General features: G+C 34.8%; 1 protein-coding gene across 3 annotated transcripts in view; it reads right to left on the minus strand.

The window, feature by feature from the left end:
• The window catches only part of LRBA (LPS responsive beige-like anchor protein), a gene marked incomplete at its 3' end in the record, with an annotated part of 428,602 nt that overhangs the window by 115,793 nt on the left and 289,577 nt on the right, over positions 1 to 23,232 (minus strand). For all 3 annotated transcript variants that reach the window (XM_081999652.1, XM_081999651.1, XM_081999650.1), the window contains 5 exons: positions 22,631 to 22,748; positions 21,096 to 21,198; positions 19,062 to 19,177; positions 16,664 to 16,776; positions 293 to 433 (listed from right to left, as the gene is read on the minus strand). In XM_081999652.1, the coding sequence (XP_081855778.1) occupies positions 293 to 433; positions 16,664 to 16,776; positions 19,062 to 19,177; positions 21,096 to 21,198; positions 22,631 to 22,748 (591 nt within the window). The remainder of the gene's footprint in view (positions 1 to 292; positions 434 to 16,663; positions 16,777 to 19,061; positions 19,178 to 21,095; positions 21,199 to 22,630; positions 22,749 to 23,232) is intronic.

Consider the following 23,232-nt stretch of genomic DNA (forward strand, 5'->3'; position numbering starts at 1 on the left):
CCAGCCAGAAAATATGCAAGGAAGGAAAGTTAACCATGTTCGAAGTAGTATAAGAATGTACACTAAAAGCAATTTTTAAGAAGAAGAAGATTTACTGATTTGAAAAAGCTGTACCATAAAAATTAAAACCGTCTGCTCAAACTTCGGAATACATTTATCTTATGCTACTGATAACAATTACTAGAAAATTTCAGTACTCTTCTATGCCAGTGAGTTTTAGTTTATTCATTCCTAGCCATCTGTTGCTTTCATTACCATTTAAAGGAAAAGCATTTTTAAAAGATATACTTACAATTCTTAATAACCATGTGAGTGCAAAACTTGCGGTTGAATAATGTGTGCCATAGTGAAATTTTGGAACCTGATCATCTTCCCATGATTCATATCTCTCGGCAAAGAACGCTGCTCTCTTTGGGTTCAAAGCTCCAATAGGCTACAAGATTTGTAAAAATAAATATATTAAGTAAATGAAGAGAGCATGACCTATTATCACATCACACTCCCCTTGTGCTTTTTGGTAACCAGAATGATCGTCATGCATGGAGAAGACTGGGTTTGGCATTTTGCAAAAGCAGATGCTGGATTCTCTAAGCAGCAGAACAGATCTGTGTATTTCAATCCAGGATTCCCTGCACACACACATGGCTGGTTGGAAAAAAGTCTCTGCTGCATTCGTACAGGCTTCATTTCTGTTTACTCCTGATTCAAGTTAATGTCTAAAAAACTGCTTCACAGTCTTTGTCTTCTTGGACAAAGAGTTGTTAACTTGTGTGCCTGTGGATACGTGTGCACGTTGAATACACTATTAAGCAAATGGTAAGGAACAACGAGAAACACCTTTGGATATTCTGAGGGGAAAGATAGTGACTGATAGGGTGGAAGAATATTAACACTGCACTTGGAATTTTGATATTACTACTCTTGTTTCTATGCTTTCCATTTACCATCCCAAGACAAGTTTTACTTAACGGATAAGGCTTGAAACTTTGATATAGACAAATAAAATAGCAGAATTTCTATATAAAAACATTGATATAAAAGAAACAAATAACATATGTATGACTAAAAAAGTCTATCACATTCTCACCAACATTGTTATTCTTTGTTCAGCACTTACCTAGGACATAAATACCCAGGGATTTATTTAAATGTAAGAAATACAATATTTTGTTATCGATATCTGTGTATTTCTTCAGCAGACTTTTACATAAAGGATTTGGAAAAATGAGTATACAACACATAAATCACTGAGAAACCCAAAAGTGAATTTAGCTGTTCCACATGTAAAATGCTGTAAGAGGTCTAAAATGTCTTTGTATGTATGTGCAAAACATACATGCAATACAATTTTGTATACAGACAAGGGATGCATTCAAGTATAACTGAAGAATAAACATGCAAAACCATTTTCTCCTTTCTCTTCTGCAAGAATAAATATACTTAAAAATACACTACAAAGTAAGGAAAAACTTTTTTTTAAAGTCCTTGAACAAAAGTTTCAGTAACTTAGTCATTAATTCAAGCATAGTTCAAGAGAAAAACTATGTCTCCTATTCAGATTATTATTATTCAAATAACTGCTTCTTTGCAGCTCACGTGAAATTTGGCATACAAGCTTCAAAGTATTTTCTCTTCTAGCATAGATTAGATCTATGAATGACCTAAGGTCTAATCTTACATTTTTTACTTAAAGGGGCTTTCACGTTGCAGTAGGATAAAGAAAACATCTTAGGTTAATTACTATTTTTGCAGTTCGCTAATTTGAAATACAACCCTTTAAAAGAAGTGGTCCTTGTATAAAAGGATTTTTATCTGATTTAGCAAATTTATTCCAGGGAAGAATGAAACTGACTCCAAGAAGTCTCTTTGTTGCAAGAACCATTTTGGAATCTCCATCTGTACTGATTTTCCCTAAAGACTCAGCTACGCTTGGGGGAAAAAAGAAGAAAGAAGGTCATTGGTAGACAAATTATATAAATTAAAATAGAACCAGTGTTGTGCTGTATGGTTCTGTAACATTTTATGTATTCTCTTTATCTGCCCCTATTTTTATTACTCTCCAAATGAGTATAGCCCAAATCAATAGTTATAGAATTACATTCCTTGAATATAAAGCTAAACCCAATTAGAATTGATTTCATTCTATTTAAAAAAAAAAAAAAAAAAAGGTATCATGCAGAGATCCATATAGCCAGAACCCACAGTATTGATTTTGGCTGTTATTGTTACAGTTGGTTTCTGAAGCCTGCAACAGGACAACTATCAAGACATGTCACATTTATTTGCAAGCAAATAAAAAAAGTCCCCAAATGAAAGAAAGCTTAGGGAAAAAAAAAGAACCATGGAGCTGTGCACTGACAATGATACACTATCAGCTTACTCAGAGAAGTTACAGTGGGAATACACACATTGAATTATACATTACACGAATGCACTGATTTATTGTGGTAATAACATCCACCTCATTAAAAGATTCTGCTTTGCTGCAGTTGGAGGGCTACATATTGTTTACTGCTATAAATTAATGGCAGCGCACAGAAGACTGTAGAACCCTTCTAACAATAGATCTGTAATGACAGTGCTGTATATCACAGCTTCCCCAGCAGCTTCATAATAAAATGGAGACAATGTATTGGGCTAATACATTCTACCAGGCAGGCCCATATTTTTCTGACAACTGCTTCTAAGGATGAGGTGATTCTAGTGGGTTACACTGCACTATGAACAGTTAACTAAGCTTAAGCTACAGAATAAAGCACATACAAGGAATATTCAAATACCCTCTGACTTTTAATTTAGTATACAAATTTTGTAATTATTTCATATTTCAAAATTAACAGAGAATCATGATTACATACTGGATTCCCTCCCCAGTGGGTAAATGTCAGGGGAAAAAGAGTAACTCCAAACTAAGCTATGCTGGATGTAGCTGTGAGACCACAAATTTACACGACTCAACATCGTTTCCTTATGACTACAGACCACTAAGGAAGAACAAGCTGAGAAGTTTTCATATTCAGAAATTCCAGAATATATTTTATCTGCAGTATCTCTTTTCAGAGAGGAAAATTAGATATTAATTCACCAATTTAAAAATACTTATTTAGATGGGGGGAAAAAAAGAAAAGTAGAGATAGAAAAATTCCAACAAGCAAAAACAATGGATGAGATTACAGGAGTCCAGATAAAAAAAAGATAACACTTATGGCTGCTAAGTTTTCAAACTGTATTGAAAAATGAATAATGCATACGGTTTTCAAGCCAGAGTTCATTCAAAAAAGGTTCCAAACCAAAGGAAGAATTGGGGTAAGGAAGTTTTTGTTTTCTCTTCTCCAAAGGCATGATCACCTGGTTTTTGACCCAAAGTGGTTGTTAAAACAACATGTGCTACAAATACTATAGTTATAAGCTATTCTAAAAAAACCAACAAACTCATTTGATATTAATTTTTCAGGTGCTCTCAAACCTAGGAATAACTCAAAATCAATTAACCTCACATTTTTACTAAGAACTGAATATAGCAAATCTCAGTCTTTGGACCAAGTTTGCTTGCTTGCTTTGAGACACAACAAAGAAAAATGGTTTGCTGAAAAATAACTGAGAAAACACACTGACTTTTACCATCTACTGCTGTTAAATATGTCCAGACACTATGGTGTACAGCTATATTTGTTGGTTCTTAATCTTACTCTGTGGCAGACATTGGAACTGTGGCCCATCTTGCTTCCATTTTCAGAAGAGGCCCTGCTGCACCCAACAGAAGAAAGCAGAATGATCACTGCTCCTCCACATAGGGTAGAATCTCTCCTGGATTCTGTTGCTCATGTTGAAGAACACATACATTTTGGAAAATTGCTAATGACCTAACATAAGCAGACCGAAGTCTTACAAAGAAAGAATTATGATGCATCTATTTATAGTTACATATTTAAGAAGAAAAAGAGGTGCTTTTTATTCCTATCTAATGCATTCTCATTTTTTAAATAGCGTTAGTCCAAATAAACAGACGTACCCTGTTCTTGCCTGTGCTGCCTTTTGGTTTTGGCTTTTACACAGGCTTCTGTTACCAAAACAAACATTGCCACTTTTACTGGGTCCTATCCATCGTAATACTGGGAAGAGTTTTTAACTCATTCTAATATTCAAAATCCATGAAAGACTGGAGTACTATGGCAGTAAGTTGCATTTAATTACTGCAAACAATAAGTAGCCAAGATACCATAGTTTTGTCTTCACTGTTAACTGTTACCTCTTTTGTTGAAGAGGGCAATCTTAACAATTAGTACGTGAAATCAGGAGATCTGTGCAAGCACCTGTGAGTTCTGAAAAGTAGGCAGCTCCAGAAACTAAGTCCATGCTGACCAGTGCAAACAGAAAGATTTAAAAATTAATGAAAATGTTATTCTTTGAAATTTGTACTTCAAAACTTCTACACCATGACAAAAAAATAAAAAAGGAAAGAAAGAAAATAAAAGAAAAAAAAGACAAAAAGAAAAAAACGGGAAAAAAAGAGAAAAAATGCTTTTCCTTGTGATTTCTTATACTGTTTTCTTATCCACATCCTACCAGGTATTTGGATTCCTGTGAATACAATTGTCTGTATCATTGAATTATGTTTTGTAGCATTCTTGCCAAGTATGATGTTTGTTTTTCATACGTTTTATTTTCAAGATTACTATCTGGTTTTCATTACTGATATTTTTCATATATTCATTGGGCTTAAAGGACCAGGGGGACCATTAGGTCATCTCATCTAGCCTTGTGTTTGTATGACAAGACATTAAATGCCTTTCCATTACCTGATTTTGAGCCCAACTGTTTATACTTGATTATAGCATGAGCTGTATGTGGCCAACCTGCTTTCCAGAAAGGCATCTGACTCTTGAGTACATAGGCAATCTGCTGTTTTTCTTGGAAGCTTTTTCTACTGGTAATTGTGATCCTCATTCTAAAAACCATGCACTTCAGTTCGGCTATGAATTTACTGGTGTGTTACCAGAGAAATCTTATTACGCTTCTCTCTGACATATCACAGAGTCTGTGCTTTACCCAGTATTTCCTGTATATAAAGATACAGAGAGACTATAAAGAGGCTTTTGAAATGAACAAAAAAAATTGAACTCTTCAGGTCTTCCATTTTAAGGCATTTCTTACAGCCTTAAGATTTCTCTGTACCCTGCCCACTTATCAATGTATTCAGATATCTGAAATGTGCTCAGTGTTCCAGTGCCAGTCTTCTCACTCTCGCAAATATGCCGAGTGCTGTATACACTGCTGCAGTCTAACCACAACCACATTTTTAGAGGATCGATTGTTCAGCTTCTTTGTGTATTACCAACATGTAATTAATTCCCAGAATTAGCTAATACTTGTAATATTGTCAGTGGGACTTCCTGTTCATCTGAGTAAAACTTCTTTTTCCCAGACAGAGATATAAAGACAAGATGCAAGGATTTAATTATACCCAAACTTTATGAACTTAGGTCAACTGGGAAATATCTGGGAATAAACTCATATAATGTACATCACTACTCCTTCATCTGCCATTCTTGCGTTTGAGAACAGCCAAAATGCCATACCCCCCGCTGAACCTTTTCTCACTCACTGCTAAAACTCACCATTCTTCCCCTCAAACAACTGAGTACTGCTTGCTTAAAAATTAGGTCCTGCAACTCCCCCATCTTCTTTAAAGGGCATCTTACCTTTAATCTATATCTAACTCAAATTCTTTAGAGAACCGTATACCAAAGAAAACAAAAACCACAGCTATCTGCTGAACTGTTTGAACCGCCCTCATTGATCAACTAAACTGGTCCTTGAGCTGCTCCAGGAAAGATTTAAAAAATTGAAACAATCTTCTAAGGAGAAAAACAATCCTTACCAATTCATTCCCAAAAGCTCTGCTTTCACAGCAGATGTCCAAATCCTGCATCAAAGACTAGGCTAGGAGCGGGGAACTATGAATTCAGATGTCCAAATTTGGCTGAAGCCAAAGGGACAGAACTTGACAGAATTGGGTAATTCTTCCCCATTGAGCATTTATCTGATACACAATAATTTCTGCTCCAATTCTAAACTGATTTACTATTTTTTACTATTAATTGTAATTCTTACAATTATTATTTATTTGTAATCATATTTTAGTCAATTAAACACTCAGTTTTTGAGAACTTCAACACAAGCAGCTGCTTGAATTTCATGTTGTTTCTTAGTGAAATAAGGAACCCTATGGTCATATATTTTTGTATATGCAACGTTGAAACTGTGCAATAATTACGAATATTAGTGAGTGTACCCTACCAATTCTGACATCAAGATATGAAATCAGAAAAATTCATATAGCTGTGCTGCCTTCTTTTCCAATCACTAAAGTCAACACACATCTCTGGTGAATTTGCTGTGTAGACATCCTCTGGATATTTGTTAATGTTCCATCTAGTTAAGCTTCTTCCCTTTTAGAACTGGCATGTCATTATGCTCGTAGTTATAATTCTAATCCATTATTCTGAACATAGGTATCTCAAAATAATTAAAATACTTGAAAATTTGTAGAGAGAAGGGAAACAAAGGGGACAATAATGTAAAGCAAGTTCTGAAGAATACTTTCTGTTCTTTCTATGTCAACCTAAAACTAAAATAATCTTCAAATATAGATAAGAGTTGCAAGCAAGCAAGACTTCATATGGTCTGCAGAAAACAAACAAACAAAGCCATAATTACCCTAGTTACAAAGCAAAGCAAAGGATACTTTCTCATATCATTAAGTCGCTAGATTCATTGCTTCAGGGAGCAATGCAGAACAAATATAATTAGGTTTAAAAAGAAAAAAAAGACAACTAGACCACCAGTCCCTCAGTGGCCACTAAGCAGGGCTGTCTGCATTATTTCTACAGTTCACAAAGTAGCTAAACTTCTGATTGCCAAACCTAGAAGGTTATCTGAAGGGAAGGATGATGCTTTACATGCCCTTTTTCTTCTCTTTTTCGCTAAGCTCCTGCTACTGGCTGTTCACAGACGCAAGATGTTGTGCTAGATGAGCTTCTGAACTGGCTCCTCGCTTACGACTTCATATTAACCAATTCAGCATCTTCCCGCATATACGGGCTGGTGCACATGATATAACAAAAGCCAGCCAAGAGCACTCCAGTACAACAAATGCAGTTACTTTTACATGCAAATGATTTCTCGCTTAGATATATCTTTCTATTTACACTAGTGAAGAAACACAGATAAATGGCTACCAGTCACCTCATTTAATACTTACATGCACAGCCTAGGGTGCAGACAACTATTTCCCAGCAGCTCCTTTAACTAAGTGGCAAGTATAACCAGCTGACTGTGATCAGCATTTTTATCAAACGTAGGATCCCTGGGTATTTCCTGATGCACTGCATATGGGATGAAATTCTGTAATCCTCTTATCTCAATGTTTCCTAAAATAAATTTAATATAATCTATACATACTAAAACCACTGAGCTTTTTTATGTAAACATGCTCCTTTAAACAGCTGTCAGTCCTTACAAGCTTTCTTTGAAAAGACCCTATTTACCAGAAATCATGTCATGAAATTTAACAGATCACATTATGTTATAAAAAATTTTTAAGAGCTCAATTTTCTATTCTAGGGAAACTGAGAATTCAAGAAAAGGCTAGAATAAAAGCAGATAATAGTTGCATGCATGCAAATTAAATTAAACATATTTGTACATATGGTTTATTATTATGATGTTTTAAGAGCTCACACATTCCTTTGAGACAACAAGAACAGTCAGGAAAAACTGATCCAAAGGTGGTCTAGTAACTAGAGTGTCTGAAAATGTCAATATAAATAAGATTTAATAGTACAAAACACTGAAGATTCCTGAAGTCCACAGTTCAAAAATGGATCATAAACTAATCTTAAGCATAAAAAATGAAGAAAAACTATGTTTAGCAATATTAGCAACATTTTAGCAATATATTAGTGACAGGATACACCTCATGTCAACTAAAATCGTGGGAGAATTTGAATTTAAAGGAAAAATCTCCACACCTACATATTACTAACAATAGTATCAAATGCTATTACAACCACCTGCAGCAGCTTCCAAAACAATGCACTGCTGAACTGCAAGCTTGCAAAATAATTAAGCACACATACACTTTTACATAAGGTTTAATAATTTCTTCAGCACAACTGCATGTGTCACACACAGTTTATTTGCGGTATTAGTACACCTTAATAGTACCAGAAAGGCAAACTGAAGAGAGCTGTTATGCGTTGTACAGTTCCAAAAAGTCAGGGAGAAAGGAAGTTTCATGTCCTCGGGAATCACGAGGAGAAATCAAGCTGCTTGCAGGCAGTGAGGAGGGTATGTCATTGTAGTTGCCTTACTTAGAAAATAACCCTGACAGCCAAAAGCAACCGTTTGCATATACTATCCATGACATAATCTGTCAAGTGAAAGAAATCCCTGCATCATCATTCACTTGTTTAAAACAAAACAAACAAACAAACAAAAAAGAAAATCCTTTTATGGATTTCGAGAAATAGGATTCTGTGAGAAGCCACATGCACTTGAATCATAGCAGGAGATGAAAACATTCTCTCTCTGCCTTCCCTTCACAGACCATGCTCCTCTGGCAACACATAACACAAGCCACTGTCACAGAAAACTGCAGCCATTATAACCAGATCTATACAAGACAATCAGGACTAAAAACATAATCCTTTTGGCTTGTACTAACGGCACAGGACCTCAGGCTAAAGCTGACACAAACCTGCATCTTCTGCACATTAAACACTGCCAGGGCACACAAAATATACATTTTGTGTATTATGTGTAAGCACCAAGCCCTACAAAAAGAGGAGCAGCAGGCTACAAAGATGTACGCGGGAAAGTATAAAGAGTTTTTTACTGTACTCTGTACCGTTCCATACATATTACAATCAGATTATATCAATCCTGAATATAAATAGTCAGCTAAGACCCCATCAATGTATATTTTTTCACACATGCATTGTTTCGCTCCTATCTAAGGTTAATTCATCCATCATTTTATTACCTATTTCATAAGGTCTTCTGATTAGTCAGCCATCGTCTTCAATAGCATCATCAGATTAGTATTGTCAGAAAGTTTTATCAACTTCCTTTTCATCTTCTTTTTCAGATTACCATATATACTGAACAGTATAAAGTACAGAAAAGACCTTTGGAATGCCAGTGACCACCCCACTTTGGAAATTAACCTTGTGTTTCTGACACTGAGGCAGTTTCAAGTGAGTGGCTCATATTATATGTAAATTATTTTTTCTTAATCTTATTAGACTATTCAACAAAGATTATAATCATTATTATTTTAGTATGCTCTTATTTTCTCTGAGCATTATTTTTGTACCTGGATTGTCCTTTGACCCAAACAGACTTCCTGCTCCTAGGAGTTTGATCAACTCAGTTTTAGACAGCTCCCGTTGGGTGAGATAAATCCCATCCTCATTTCCAGCATGAGAGCAATTTTCAAATTAGCCACCACCATGCTTGTTCAGAAATCTGAATTACACATACATGTGCTGTAGCAGCTCATAATCTGCTGGAGTTCAAATGTATGAATATAAAAAGCAAGAGAGACTGTACCAAGAGAATAACATTCACTTTACATTAGGAAGACAGAAAACACACATTTAAAATTTCTATGGCCCAAGACATGTGTGTGAAATGACTTAATTTTGATTGCTAGTACATTTTATGAGCAGACGTGCCCCATGGTTTCTTGTGATCATTTAAAAGGTCATGAACCTCTCTCAGTTCATTTCCAATTATAAGATGACATATGTTCTGGGCACCTAAAATTGAAAAGAGAGCAGGATGGACACATCAGATACAAACTAAGAATATAATTTTGAACATTCATTGTTAATTCTGAGTTATTGTTTTTCTTGTCTTCAAGTATTTCTGCATTCCAAACAATACTCCTCCTTGAGGCAGGAGGAGATTAAGATTATTAGGCTCCAGAGTTATTCTTATTGATCCTGTAAACATGGCTTTTGCTCTAATACCTAAAAAAAAAAAAAAAAAAAAAGGAAAAGGAAAATAATTAAGCAATCCTAGAAACTGCTATATGCATCTGAAGTGCAAAGGGTATGCTTCTTGTGACTTCAAAAAATAAGTCTCTGGTGGGAAAAGAAGAGAACAGGGAAGAGGAAGTAAGAGTGGTAGCGAGATGCACTCAATCATCCACTTACATGTTCTTTAGAGGAAATGGTTTGACACAGAGAAGAACCAACTAATGCCAAGGAAAAAAAAGACAAAGATATAAAAGGATGGTTATGACACTGTAATAGAACAATAGAAGGTTCCCACAATATTTTAAAAATCCCATCTAGACTGAATAGGATTTCAGAAAGTATGTTTTGATAAAGCGTCTCAGAGATGTATTTGGGTGAAGTTTCAGTCTCAGCAGGTCTCTGTAAGAGTTGTGGAGGAACAGGCAGATAACCATACATAGAAATCACACACTTATTCTGAAAAAGGGTCTGAGCTAGATGCAGCATGACGCTCAAACCAACATACCAGCACAAAAAAGCTGTCTTTAGAAGTGAAACAAGTGGGTATAAAGCAGAGATCGATACTAAAATCCAAAAGAGCTAGAATTGTTTCAAACGAAGCAAACAGTTTAGTGTCTCTAAGGATCATGTCTAAGTCGGGCTTGACAATCCAATAACTACTTCCTTTAAGTCAGTCAGTCTCCCCCGTGGCGATGTTCCTGCTTTTCAACAAAACGGCGTCAACTGGCCAAGGGAGGCCCCTGTCCGTGGTGCTGAACCAGGCAAGCCCAGCCTGGCAGACGGGTGGGCACCTGACCACGGTGCTGCAAAAACAACCTTGGGATCCAGAAAACAGACGACTGTACAAGAGCAGTCACAGACCCATGGGACTATCTGAAGCTTTGTCTCCTAATTTTTGCAATGTGCTGAAGGAAATGATACAACAGATGGACTTTGCTGTCAGAAAGGATAATTGACAAATTTTATCATTCACAGAAGTTCCTGACAGAATCTGTCTGAGGGTTACCGGCATATGAAATTCACAAAATCACTTTCTCTCCATTTAGAAATGGAAAAAACGTATGTTATTAAACCAAAACTTTTCATGCAAATATAACAGACTACTCAGCACTTCAGTTGATATGATTTCTAATTCCACAATAGATTTTCTGGTTCCAACAAAGCAAGTCCGTAATAGTCCTAAAATTATAGCACTGTCCTGGGATGTGAACAAGAGAACTTCACTCTTGCACAGCTTTCTTCAAAGAGGGACTTGACTTTTGAGTTCTCATATCACAAGCAAGGACCTTAATCACAATCACAATCCCCCTCCTCGCCCCCATACCTTTTTAGTGCTCTCTCTACATATTCAAAGAGGACAGATTAGGAAGAAAGGGTCTTTGTTCTCTCAGTTAAATTTTACTCTTTTATGGTTTCCTAAATGGTACCAACACATGCAACCCTAAAAATCAAGGTACTGCTCAGAGCTTTGCTTCTTGCTTGAATGCTTCCCTTCCCCTAAGAGTTTCTTTTAACATGATCGTGTCAAATGTCTAGGTCTGTCAACCCCTTTGCACAAACAGGTATAGAGATCACATGTACATCTACAGCAAGGCGATAAACCAGTTTCTGCAATGATTTCTCTCAACTGTTCCCTATTCTGCATACAATTTTAGAGAGGATGTCCCTCTCCTCAAAGAAGCAAGTTGCATTTCACAAAGAAAGCATGATAGCTTGTCATCTGGTAATGAAGGGAATCTGATAAATATACTTTATACTAAAAATATCAACATCCGTAACAGACTAACAAATGAATAATGAAAAATCTGTCTCCTTTTCAGATATCACTGCTTCAGGCTGAGCATAGATGGGGGCTGGTCTTGATGCTTCTACCACTGTTTCTTGAGGTGATCCAAAATTCTAGAAAATACACTGGACGTTTTCCTAGCTGCCAGGGATTCTGATACAAAGTTTGAAATATCTTGTTTCCTGTACTGTCCTATTTTAAGCAGGGGTTCACATGAACTGCCCTCAAAGGAAAAATATTTGTACCTTCCTTCCACAATTATCCTGTCTGGAATGCTGGTACCCTTTGTCACAGGTACAGATGACAAATTTACTGCCTGAAATACCAGTGACAAGGCAACCAGGGCAGATGCTGAGCCCAGCAGTGTGAAGCATCATAGGTTTCAGTGCCTAAATTCCAGATATAATTGCCTATCAAAATAAGTCATCACCACTTCACCCACTATTGTTAGTTCTCACACTGTTCCTCTCACCTTCTTTTAGTGTCCAATTTTGGAACATGCTTTATGCTTAGAAGGACACTGAGTTCTTCTGGTGAGTTTATCAGTTTTAACTGGTAGTAACCCGCATTGATTTTGTGTTGGAGCATGAGCTGCATAAAACATAATTTTCATTTCCTACATGAAAAGCACTGGTCTGAATGTCTGTAAAAGTTTTAATGCCTCTCTAGACAAAAATATTTCTTTAAAAAATTTGCAAAATAGGTGCACATCAAAACATTTGTTACTTTCTACGTCTTTGCCAAGGGGTAACAAGAGATGACAAAGTAAATTTCATGCCCATCTCACTCTGTTTCCTCACAGGAGAAAATATGCAACACAAGTTATGTGTGCAGTGAATTTGTGCTTCCAAAAAGGGCACTCTGCAACAGAATTCAGGCTAGCATGCTGAAGAACAGTCAACAGTGAAGTTTACATTAGAACAACAAAACTAGTCTACTTTGTCATAGTAAAAAAATCTATTACTTCCCTTCTGTCAAAGTGTATTTGATATCAATGGCTCCCACATACCAATTAAAGACCTCACTTTACTGAAGGTGGGAGCTATTTGTTGCCTTTGTACACTTGACTGGAAAAAAGTCATTACATACATAACAGCCACTATAAAATTGATGATGATTTAGCAAATATTGCATGGAAGTGATAAAGATGAGAATAAAAATATTATTATGTACACATGTGGCGATACTGAAGACAAAAAAAGACTTAATAATGGTATAATTTTCTTCTTCTAATAGTGTCAGTTTATGATCTTACAGAAATTTGTGCCTTATGAAAGAAAAAATATCAACAGCTACGCAAGTAAGCTACAGCAAGTTCTTGTAATAATCTTTTGAGAGTATAAAATCATGCTTTGATATCTCAGGATTTTCCACCTATTTTTACTACTTCGTTTTTTTCTCTATCCAGGTCCAGAAACACAACACAATTTATTGCTTCCACTGAATAAAGAAAAGGAAAAAAATGTGCTTTTGAGTAACATAAGTAACACAGAAAATAGGACACATTCTGGTGGGAAACTGTGCCTGTTGTATAAATAAAATATATGCAGCTATAAATATAATATGTAATACTTATTCCAAACCATAGTCACCTCTTAAGAAATAAACACTCGAGTCAAAGCAGGGTAACAGACTGGCAGTGCACTCCTGGCATTTGTCAGGAGCATTCGTCAGGCTGACAGTAATATTAACCACAATCCATTCCAGTTGCTTTGGTTTATCATTGTGTGACTGATGTTCAAAACAATGCCATAAGAAGCTGCTTAAATAAAGTGTTGGTTTAACCTATACACTGCAATTCTTTAAATCTGTACTCACTGTGGACTTCTAGCATATATATTAACAAAACTGTTATTCGTATTTGACACTTTATAATACCTAACCTTAACTTGCAATTTCTTTAAAAACAAAAAAGAAAGAAGGAAAAATTCTTTGTTTTTAATTTTCTTAGGTACCAGAAAAAGTAAAAATATTGACCTGACATCCTTCCTGCCAGACCAAAATCAAAGTTTTCCTTTTCTTTACTCAGTGGAAGCACTAAATTGTGATGCATTGCTGGATGTGGGTAAGGAAAAGAAATAAAGTAAAAGACTGTTAAAACCATGTAAAATGGTTAAAAGAAGTAACTTTAAATATTTTTAAAACCTTTAGTGGTGCAAAAGCATAGATATGCTACAATACATAATTAGCACTTATTTTGAAGCATTACTCCCAAGATAACAGTACTACAATGAAAATATCGCAATATACATGACATTCAAACCTTTTCATAGTTGAGTAGTAGAAAGGTTTTTCAGATATTTGCCATCAATTCATCATCTGACACAAAGTTTAACATTTAAACTACATAGAATTTAAATGTAGTTGATACAGCAACAACAGATAGCGTTGATACAGCTACAGTAACCAAAACTTGAACTGCTGTATCTGAGACAGATATGGCATGAAGACTTTCATTGTGTATATGGGAAGGACTGGCATTCATCCAGAACAGCAGTTACATTTTCAGAGATCAAGACCCACTGTCTGATCAACACCATTTAACAGAACATAAGGGAAAATGCATGTTAAATATATATATATGTGTATAAATATTCACTATTCCCCCTGCCAATCACTTGTTAAAGATCAAAAGCTCCCAAAAGTATCATGTCACAGGCTTAAATAATATTAATGAAATTCTTTCTACTCACAGTACAATATGACTGATGTCTAATATTGTAATAATTATTTCCTGTGTTAAGCTCATAGTTTTCAAAAATATGATTGAGAAGGTTAAGTACAGATATAGATACAACCTAAGTAACATACACTTGGTAATGTCCTCTCTCAGCAACAGCAATGGGAAGATTCCCTCAGAACTTAAAGTATACTTTGTAATCCTCAAAGACTACTTTCACAAACAGAGAATTCCATGTAACTAGTCACTGCTAATAAAAGAACGCATAGAAATAGAGCGGTTTTGTGATCCAGTTTCTTAATGGAGGCAAGAGTGGTACCTAACCTAAAATGAGGAAAAATTGTTCTACGCTGCACTTAGTTCTATTTCAGGGTGGAGGAAGAAAGACTAGGACTACAGTGCTGACTGAATTGACTAGCTTACAAACTAAAATACAATTAAAAGGAGATGCATCAAAAGTACAGCAGCTGGAAAATCCTTTTTTTTTGGTCTTGAACTGTTTTAGCAATGACATCATATATGCAGAAATGTCATTTAACAAAAGTTAATGGAAAATGAGGTTGCAAAAATCATGTCATAATTGAGGAAGTTATTAATGATTAATACATTTATGTACTAATTCAAGCTAAACAGAGCTAATGTTACTTGTAGTTTTCAGTTTCACTTAAGTGTAATCCACAAGCATAGTCTAGGCTGGTGAGAGGTATTTTTTTAGTTGTAAACTACCTTCAGATATTTTTTGGCCTGGGGATAATTAAGAAAGCATTTATTAAATACCACAACAAGAAATGATTTTTAAATATTATCTATCTTCAAGAGATTTGTTAAAATATAAAATGTGTGTAGGTTTACCCATGAATATAGATTTGTGTCAGTCAGACATTCTGAGGAAGCACATAGTTCATGACTTATTCAAATTAAATAACACCATTAGAAAATGTTACAACGACAGTACCTCAGTATATCTCTGCTTTGGACTTAAAAACATTATTTCTTCATTATTATTTGTACACATACATACACACACAAAAGGTATGGTATAGTTTTCAAATACACATACATATATGTATATACACACACATACATACCCACATATATATGTATATATATTTGATGACTATACAGTACCTTTTTTTAAGGTTAAAACACTAAATCTGTAGTAAAAAAAAATTAAGTTTCTGGAGATTTTCACAGACCTGTGTTTAGCTTAGTCAATTTTGAAATGAAAGCAAGAACTTTTAAAAACTGCCTTAATTCTTTTGGTGATGTTTTTTTCTATTGAATTACCAATTTGTATGGAAGACTTTTGTAAAAAACAAGCTACAACTAAAACACATTCTTTACCTTTTCCACTAATTAACTATATTGCTCCATGTGCCAAGCATTTCCCATAATTGCTAGCTTTTAGAAAAAGATCCTGTTTGATGATCAGTACACCTAGTCTTTGTAGAGAAAATGAGAGATGCTTCTACTTTGTGAAATGAAATAATTCTTTCTTGGAAAAGATTGAAAGAGAATAATCCCATTCTATAAAGCTTTAAACAGGCTGTATAATATTGCATCTGCCTATGTTTGGTTGGGAAAAAAACTTAGAAAAAGGCTGCTATTCTGCCAAAAAGGAGTTATTTGGAAAAGTTGTTAAAAACTGACAATGTCTGTCTGACAAAGGACAACTGCATTTCTTGAGTATACCTGAAGGGGATACACAGAGGAAGTAAAAAAAAAATAAAGATTCTACTTATGGGAATAGGGCAATGATTTAAAAGTACTTAAAATATAATGGTATCACAGGCTTTGCTACTAAAAAAGCACAATTCTCACCAGAAAAACAGAAAATTTTTAATCTTTAGCAGCCTCAGCATTTCTAACTTCATTAAAATTTGAAATTAAATGTAACGCATATGCTCCAACTAAGAGCACCTTCCATTAACAATTATTAAATTGATACAATCAGAAGCAATAAGAATACATCAATAATTCATTTTTCCACAATATGATCCCTACCATCAGCATACCCATACAGAAATGAAACACTGTTAATGGTTGTGCATTTAGCATTTATGTATCAAATGCAGCAGAGAACATTAACAAGACTGAAAGCTATTGTGATAAATACTGGTGAGAAAAAGAGGTACATCTGATGACAAATACCTTTGACAAATCCCTGAAGTTGCTAGGAAGTGTAAGGTCCAACTCCTCTGATTCATAGTTGGTGATTACCCAAGGGAAGACAGGGTACTGATTTAAATCATTGTAAGTTCGACCTGACAACAAAAAAAACATGCTGTGAGTTAAAAGAGTTATATTTAACTAAAATACTAACCTCTAAAGATACAACAATGTAACTTTATGAGCTCTTCAAAAGAATGGTAATTTATCTCAGATCTTTTATCATTTCAATATTCTACTCTGTTTTACTGAAAAGGATAATGAAGAAGTTCACAAATTGCTGGTATCTAATTTAAAACATTGCAGCCCATTTCACTGTAATTGTAAACTCTTTTGCATACAGTAAGTGACAGTTAAATCCATTCATTTTGTATGCATTTCTCCTTTCCTTGTTTATGTCACCTTGTCTTCTGCTTCTTTAAGGTGAAACACTTTAAAAAACGGAGAGGCAATTACTTTTGTCAATACTAAAAATTAAAGCAATATTTTTACATACTGTATTAAATTCTATACGTGAAAGCAGAATGAAGCAGCTCAGGATTTTAGATTGAGAAATTATGCAAGTAATAACCATTTCATCCAGAGAATTCACTCTGAAGGGAATTCTTCCGTGCCCATCTATGGATATACCAACATTTACCAGAACAGAAAATCTGTTCTGGTTTCAGGTTCACACATGTACCTTCATGCATCCGTACGATGGCACTAATATCCTTCTTCCAGCAAAACCAAAATATTTAATTAGAATAATCGTATACCGTACAAACACATACACCACATACCCTGGTTTATAATTTTAAAATGCATTTTTTTTACACTGATCCTATCTCTTTTTACGATACTGTTGTAGAAGCACACTCATTCACATCACCTCCAATCACTATTTTCTCAGATTTTGTCTAGCTTGGTCTTAAAAAGTCTCAAAGGACAGGTTTTTACTTCTTCCCCAGGAATATTATTAAACAACCCAATCTATCAGGTTGTGAGAAAACATTTTCTAAAACTCCACCAAAGTTTTTATTTTTCCAGTTTTCTTACACCATTCAGTATTTTTCCTGGTTTGCAGAATTTTTAAATGGTATAGTCAGATCCTTTCTTTCCCTAATCAGTTGGTTATGTTAGACATTATCTTTTATTCAGGATTAAGGCTACTTTCATGACACTGTGATATCTATCTTTATTTGCTTCAAATTGATAGCCATCATGACAATCTTTTAACTCCCCATCATAGGCAACTAAACTTTCCCTTTTTCCATAATGTTATATTTTCGCTCCTTTTAACCTCAAATACCAAATAGGTAAGAATCCACTTTATTATTTCAATAATACAATAAAGCTGAAAAGGATTATTCACTAGAGCCACAGAAAACAGTGTCAGGGTCTTGCCTCATTCCACTTCAGCAGTAAGGAGGCAAGCAGATCTACCACTACTTTTATAAAATCTGCCAGCATCCTGGCATCTCTGACTTAATGACTGATTACAGAAGCTAGAAAAACTGACCATTTGTATAAAATGTAATTAGTGCGAGCAGAGGCATTGGTTATATCAATCATGTTGGCAAGAGCCAAGTCTGCAAAGGAATTAACGGACCTTTCAACACTGTCACTACCACAGAAAAGAGCTGAAATTGCAAAATTTTCTAAGTTGTTCTGAGAACAAATTATGTTGGATAATAAAAGAGAGGTCATGAGACCTAACAATTAGCCTCCATTTACTAAACTGAAGTCAAGTTGGTTAGAAGCTAATGGGTTAAGATGGCTTAAATGAAATATAGCTTAGCATTTACAGAATGAGGGGTTAGGACAGCCATACAGGGGTAAGAATTAGGATTTGGGAATGAATGAATGGTACCCCTGGCACAGCAACGCTGGTGATCCAGGCACAACCATACATCTTGTAACAGTAATATTTATTGGCTCCAGGAATATCCTACTCCCCCACTGAGACTTCCCAGAGGCTTCCAGCCCTACAGAGAACTTGTTGCATCAGCAGTGTTTAGGGAGGATAGTACTTACAAATATTAAAACTTAGAATACTAAGGGATAAAGAAGTTACTATTCCTGAGCCTCTCCTAAATAATAGACAGTCTATGTAGATCCTGTCCTCCCACAACAGTCAAGATACTCTGACTGTAGAGATATATTTCAAGTGCAGTTCAGTACAGCATTGTGAATTGCATGCCTCTCTATTCTTACATAAACCTAAAAATAGTTATGAATAAAGCACATTTAGGAGGATTTTGTAATGTTGTTCTGCAGGAGAAAATTTTACATAGAAAAAGTTATTTACTACAACGGCAAAATCTAGTAGTGCCCCATTTCTGTTGAGACTGTGCCATCATTAACTGAATTACTGAGTCATTATAGTAGTTTGTGTTACCTGCTATAGTGTTTAGAAACATCAGGTATTCAAAGTTGGAAATTTCTCGGTGTTGCCATCGCTGGGTCATGTTGGAAGCTTTGAAAATCTGTCGTGGACTAGCCAAAGAAATGCGTCTGGGGGAAAAAAAAATATTTCAGAAAAAATAATGAGAAAACCTGGTGGGCCTTCCTTTTTTCCTATCTGAATTTTAGCAGCAGTTGCCCATATTCTTATTACTAGTTCTATGCTAGATTTCTCTGGAGATCAACTTGCTATTTTGGATACCTGAAGTTCATTTGTAAAGTTTTATAATCTAATAAGAACAAAAGACTTAAAACATCTGACAGCTGGGTATGTCAAGATTTGAAAGCTTTCGAAGAGAAACCTTTACAGCTGTGCAAATTCAGCTGCTCCATGAAGGCTTAATGTATTACAGAAATATGTTACAAGTGATTTAGAGAGATGGCAGACCATTAAATAAGGAAATTACACGACTTTTAGAATTTCACGTAAGAATAAGGTCATCTTTTAGGAGAGACTTTTAAATCCCTCAAGAACAAAGGAAAACAATGATAAGATGATAGAACTTTATTATGAAGTCCATCCTCTTGAGATTTAAATTCTGGGCAGTGTTGGGAGTTAGTCATAACTCACTCAATTAAACTTTTTGAATTTGATGCCAGATTTCCTAATGTTTGCAAAAGAAGACTATAGAGTCATTCCTTGGAGTGATAAATCAAGCAGAGAAGAGCTTATCATAAAACTCCCAAGACTGTTTTGTTCATAATAAAAACATCTGTAAATACCAGAATCACATCATTTAGGAGGAAAAAAAAAATCTACATGTATGTTTAGTTAACAAATCTTTACAGGTATTGGTAAACAATTAAAGAAAACAGTTACAGTAACTGTATTTTTTTTTATATTAATAAACTGCATTATATTGTAAAGAAATTTATCAGTATAAATGGATGTGAAATTTTGAACAGATGTGTCTATATTTCAATGTATATTTAAAAATTTTCACACATAATTTCCTTCTGTAAATAGAAACCCTTAAGTTCTTACAGAGTAGCTATAATTGCAATTTAAGAGACTTTTTTCTGGACTTGATTAAGAAAAGGTAAACTACAAAACACAACAGAAAACATCCCCAGCTATTTTAATGCCATTTCTGTGCACAGCAATCTTTAAAAAATAAAAATTTAGAGTAACAACAATCAAGATACTCTTTAAAGGTAGCTGTTTCTTCTAAAAATTTAGAAATTGATCTACTTAAAAATAGCTCATAATTCATTAAAATACAAAAGGTAGCCAATCCAGCTAGAGATGGGGTATACCTCAAAAACTTCTTCTTCCATCAGCCTCAATGAACATTAAACTGTGCTGCTGTGTTTCGTCCAGATCATATCTGGTAGTCAAGCCCTAATCTTCTGCTAAAAAAGATGTAGCAAACTGAATCATATTCTTCAGTTTCAGGATCCAAACACACAGCCTGACATTGTAATATTAACTTCTCACTATGTAAAATTTGAACAATGTCCTCCAGAGCTAAAAGACAAGCACACCACACCAATCCTTCACAGGCTGTTCAGCTTATATTGTTCTACACATCACTACAATATCCTTCTGACGAGGAACAAATATTTTCATCTACGTTTAAATACTACAGAGCATTCAAGGATGTTACAGTCAAGCTAATATAACTGAAAACTGCCATAAAAGCTAATCAATCCTACAACCAGTCTTAAATCAGTCTTGAATTTTAGTGAGATGGCAAGCATAAAGAAACCTATTTTCCTTAAGTAGGGTGAGTCTCACTTCCAAAAAGAAGCTATCTTCCCTATAACAGACAGAAATCACAAAAAAAAATCTCAAATCCAAAAGTTTTTATTATACAAACGCATTGCAAATAGCATGCAGAAGTGATAGGCTGAGGATGTGCACTTTTTGTAAACCGGTAGGTGTAAATGCTTCAAACCATGTAGGCTGGTTTGTTGAAAAAAGATCTCTTAGAACTGACAAACAAAATTAACTCAAATTGTAAAATACCTGGTCTGAGGTAGTCCAAAGATAGTACCAATACCAACCCGAGGTAGACAGTTAACCACTTTCTTTACTGTTGCTTGGTCAGGAAAGTTGAACATGACACCCACTGTGAATGCAAGAGTTGAAATATAGAATGATTTTATACCTTTTATTTTAGGCTTTCTGGCCCAATAAAATTTAACCCTAAGATTAGGTATTGAACAGGTAAAAGATCAGACATGTTTCCTTCAAGTTACTATGGGTACATTTTTTTATAATATCCAGAACTGCTTTTATATACCACTAGCAGGAATTTCAATAGAAGTTGTCACTGTTACAAGTCTTACAGGTCTACATTTGTTTTCCTTTCTGAATAGAACTTAAACATATATGCACAGATTGTCTAGAACTGATTAAAAAAAAAGTTTGTATACTAATTGGATCACACATTTACTAATTTACTTTCCAGATATTTTCAAGATATATTCTTCAAAATTTTATCTTCATATTTTTTTGAAATATTCAATGACACTTAAAATGTCATTGAATGAAATAGCAACCTAAAAATCTAAAGAACAATGTAATTATGGTATCACTAGTGGACATTTATGACCTCACAGACTACAACTACAGGCTCCAAAATGGGAAAGTGTTTGTGCACATGATTAATATTCTGTTGGAAAATATGCACTTCAGATATGCGTAACAATGCTCTGCGAGATATGTGTCTGAATACTTACCAGCCATGTTCAAGACTAGAGACCATTTTAAGCCCAGACGAAAACCTTTTGACTAGCATAGTAACTGCATAAAACATGTTATCCTATGAAACATTTACTGATTTCAGGACAACAACGTTTCATATCATTACCAAAATAATGGTTTACATTTTAGAAGTTTCATCTTAAGACCTACTTTATTTGGCATCTTTGTATACAGTTTTCAGAATTTGTTTTTCAAAATTTCATTATCAGTATAAAAGCACTAAAAGTACCTAAAGAATCTTAGTTTAAACTGCAAAAACATCATATAATCTGGTTTAAAATTAAATTTAGGAGGAGACAATAGCAGAAGAAAGTTCTCTAAGTCTCAACGCACTGTATTTTGAGTGACTTGCCACAGTACATATGTGTGTCTGAAAAAGGAACTGAAGATAGGGGAGGATGAAAAAAACGTTCATAAACAAAGTAAATCCACATTTATTTCTTAGAGTTGCACTAACAATGATTAACCCTCCAAAGGGACAAAAAACCCCTTCATGCATAACAGATCAGAGGTAGGTATGCCTTAAGCAAGAGCTTCCAGAGAATGTCAAATAAACGTGGATAAAATGAAGGTGAGGCATTGCTAATTCCCAGTTATCATGTTTGATCATAATTTCTCATTGAAAAAAAAAAAGAAAAGGCGAAACTAAATTACAAAAATATAGTAACTTAAATATTGAGACACTTATTCCATGCCCTTCTGATGTCTACACAAATCCATAGGAAAAAAGACGTAACTGAACAGCCAGACAGAATACACGTCCCCAAATGAACACCTGCCATTCCTCTAAGTACCTCTATTTGCCATGAATATCTCCAGTGCTGTATTTTGCAAAAGATAACGTCGGGAAAAGATAGATCGAATCTCTGAAAAAAGCCATTTTCCATGGAGTCCTTCTGTATACGCCAGAATCTAGTAGAAAGAGACAGAGAAAGAATGTATTAAATATGTTTTCAATATACGTAATATCTTGTAGAAGAGAAACCGTTTGACCCACAAACATGGATCCTAGCAATTACATGCAAAACTTGCAGAAAAATTACAATGTGCCTAAATGTCAAATCATGTTATGAACCTATAATGGATGTTTTGAAGTCTTAAATTCAACTCCTCATGTGAAGGACTTTAAAAATTTGCTTGTATTTTTTCCTTTAAAGATAACTGCCTATTTTCCATAACCAAGGGAGTTTCAGAAACATTATGAAATGTTTGGCACTTCAGCAAGGCACAAAAACATATTCTGAAATGTGTTACTAGTGCCATTAGATGTATCTGCACACACCGTAGCACTGTAATGTCAGGTCTGTAACAAATAAGCAAGAAAAAATGTCTTGCAAGAAAAAAACGTTCCTTACGTTTATCGTTAAGGCACCATTCATTAATTCTGGAACTATAA

The sequence above is a fragment of the Phaethon aethereus genome (assembly GCF_964289735.1).
Source record: "Phaethon aethereus genome assembly, chromosome: 4".
NCBI classification, from domain to species: domain Eukaryota; kingdom Metazoa; phylum Chordata; class Aves; order Phaethontiformes; family Phaethontidae; genus Phaethon; species Phaethon aethereus.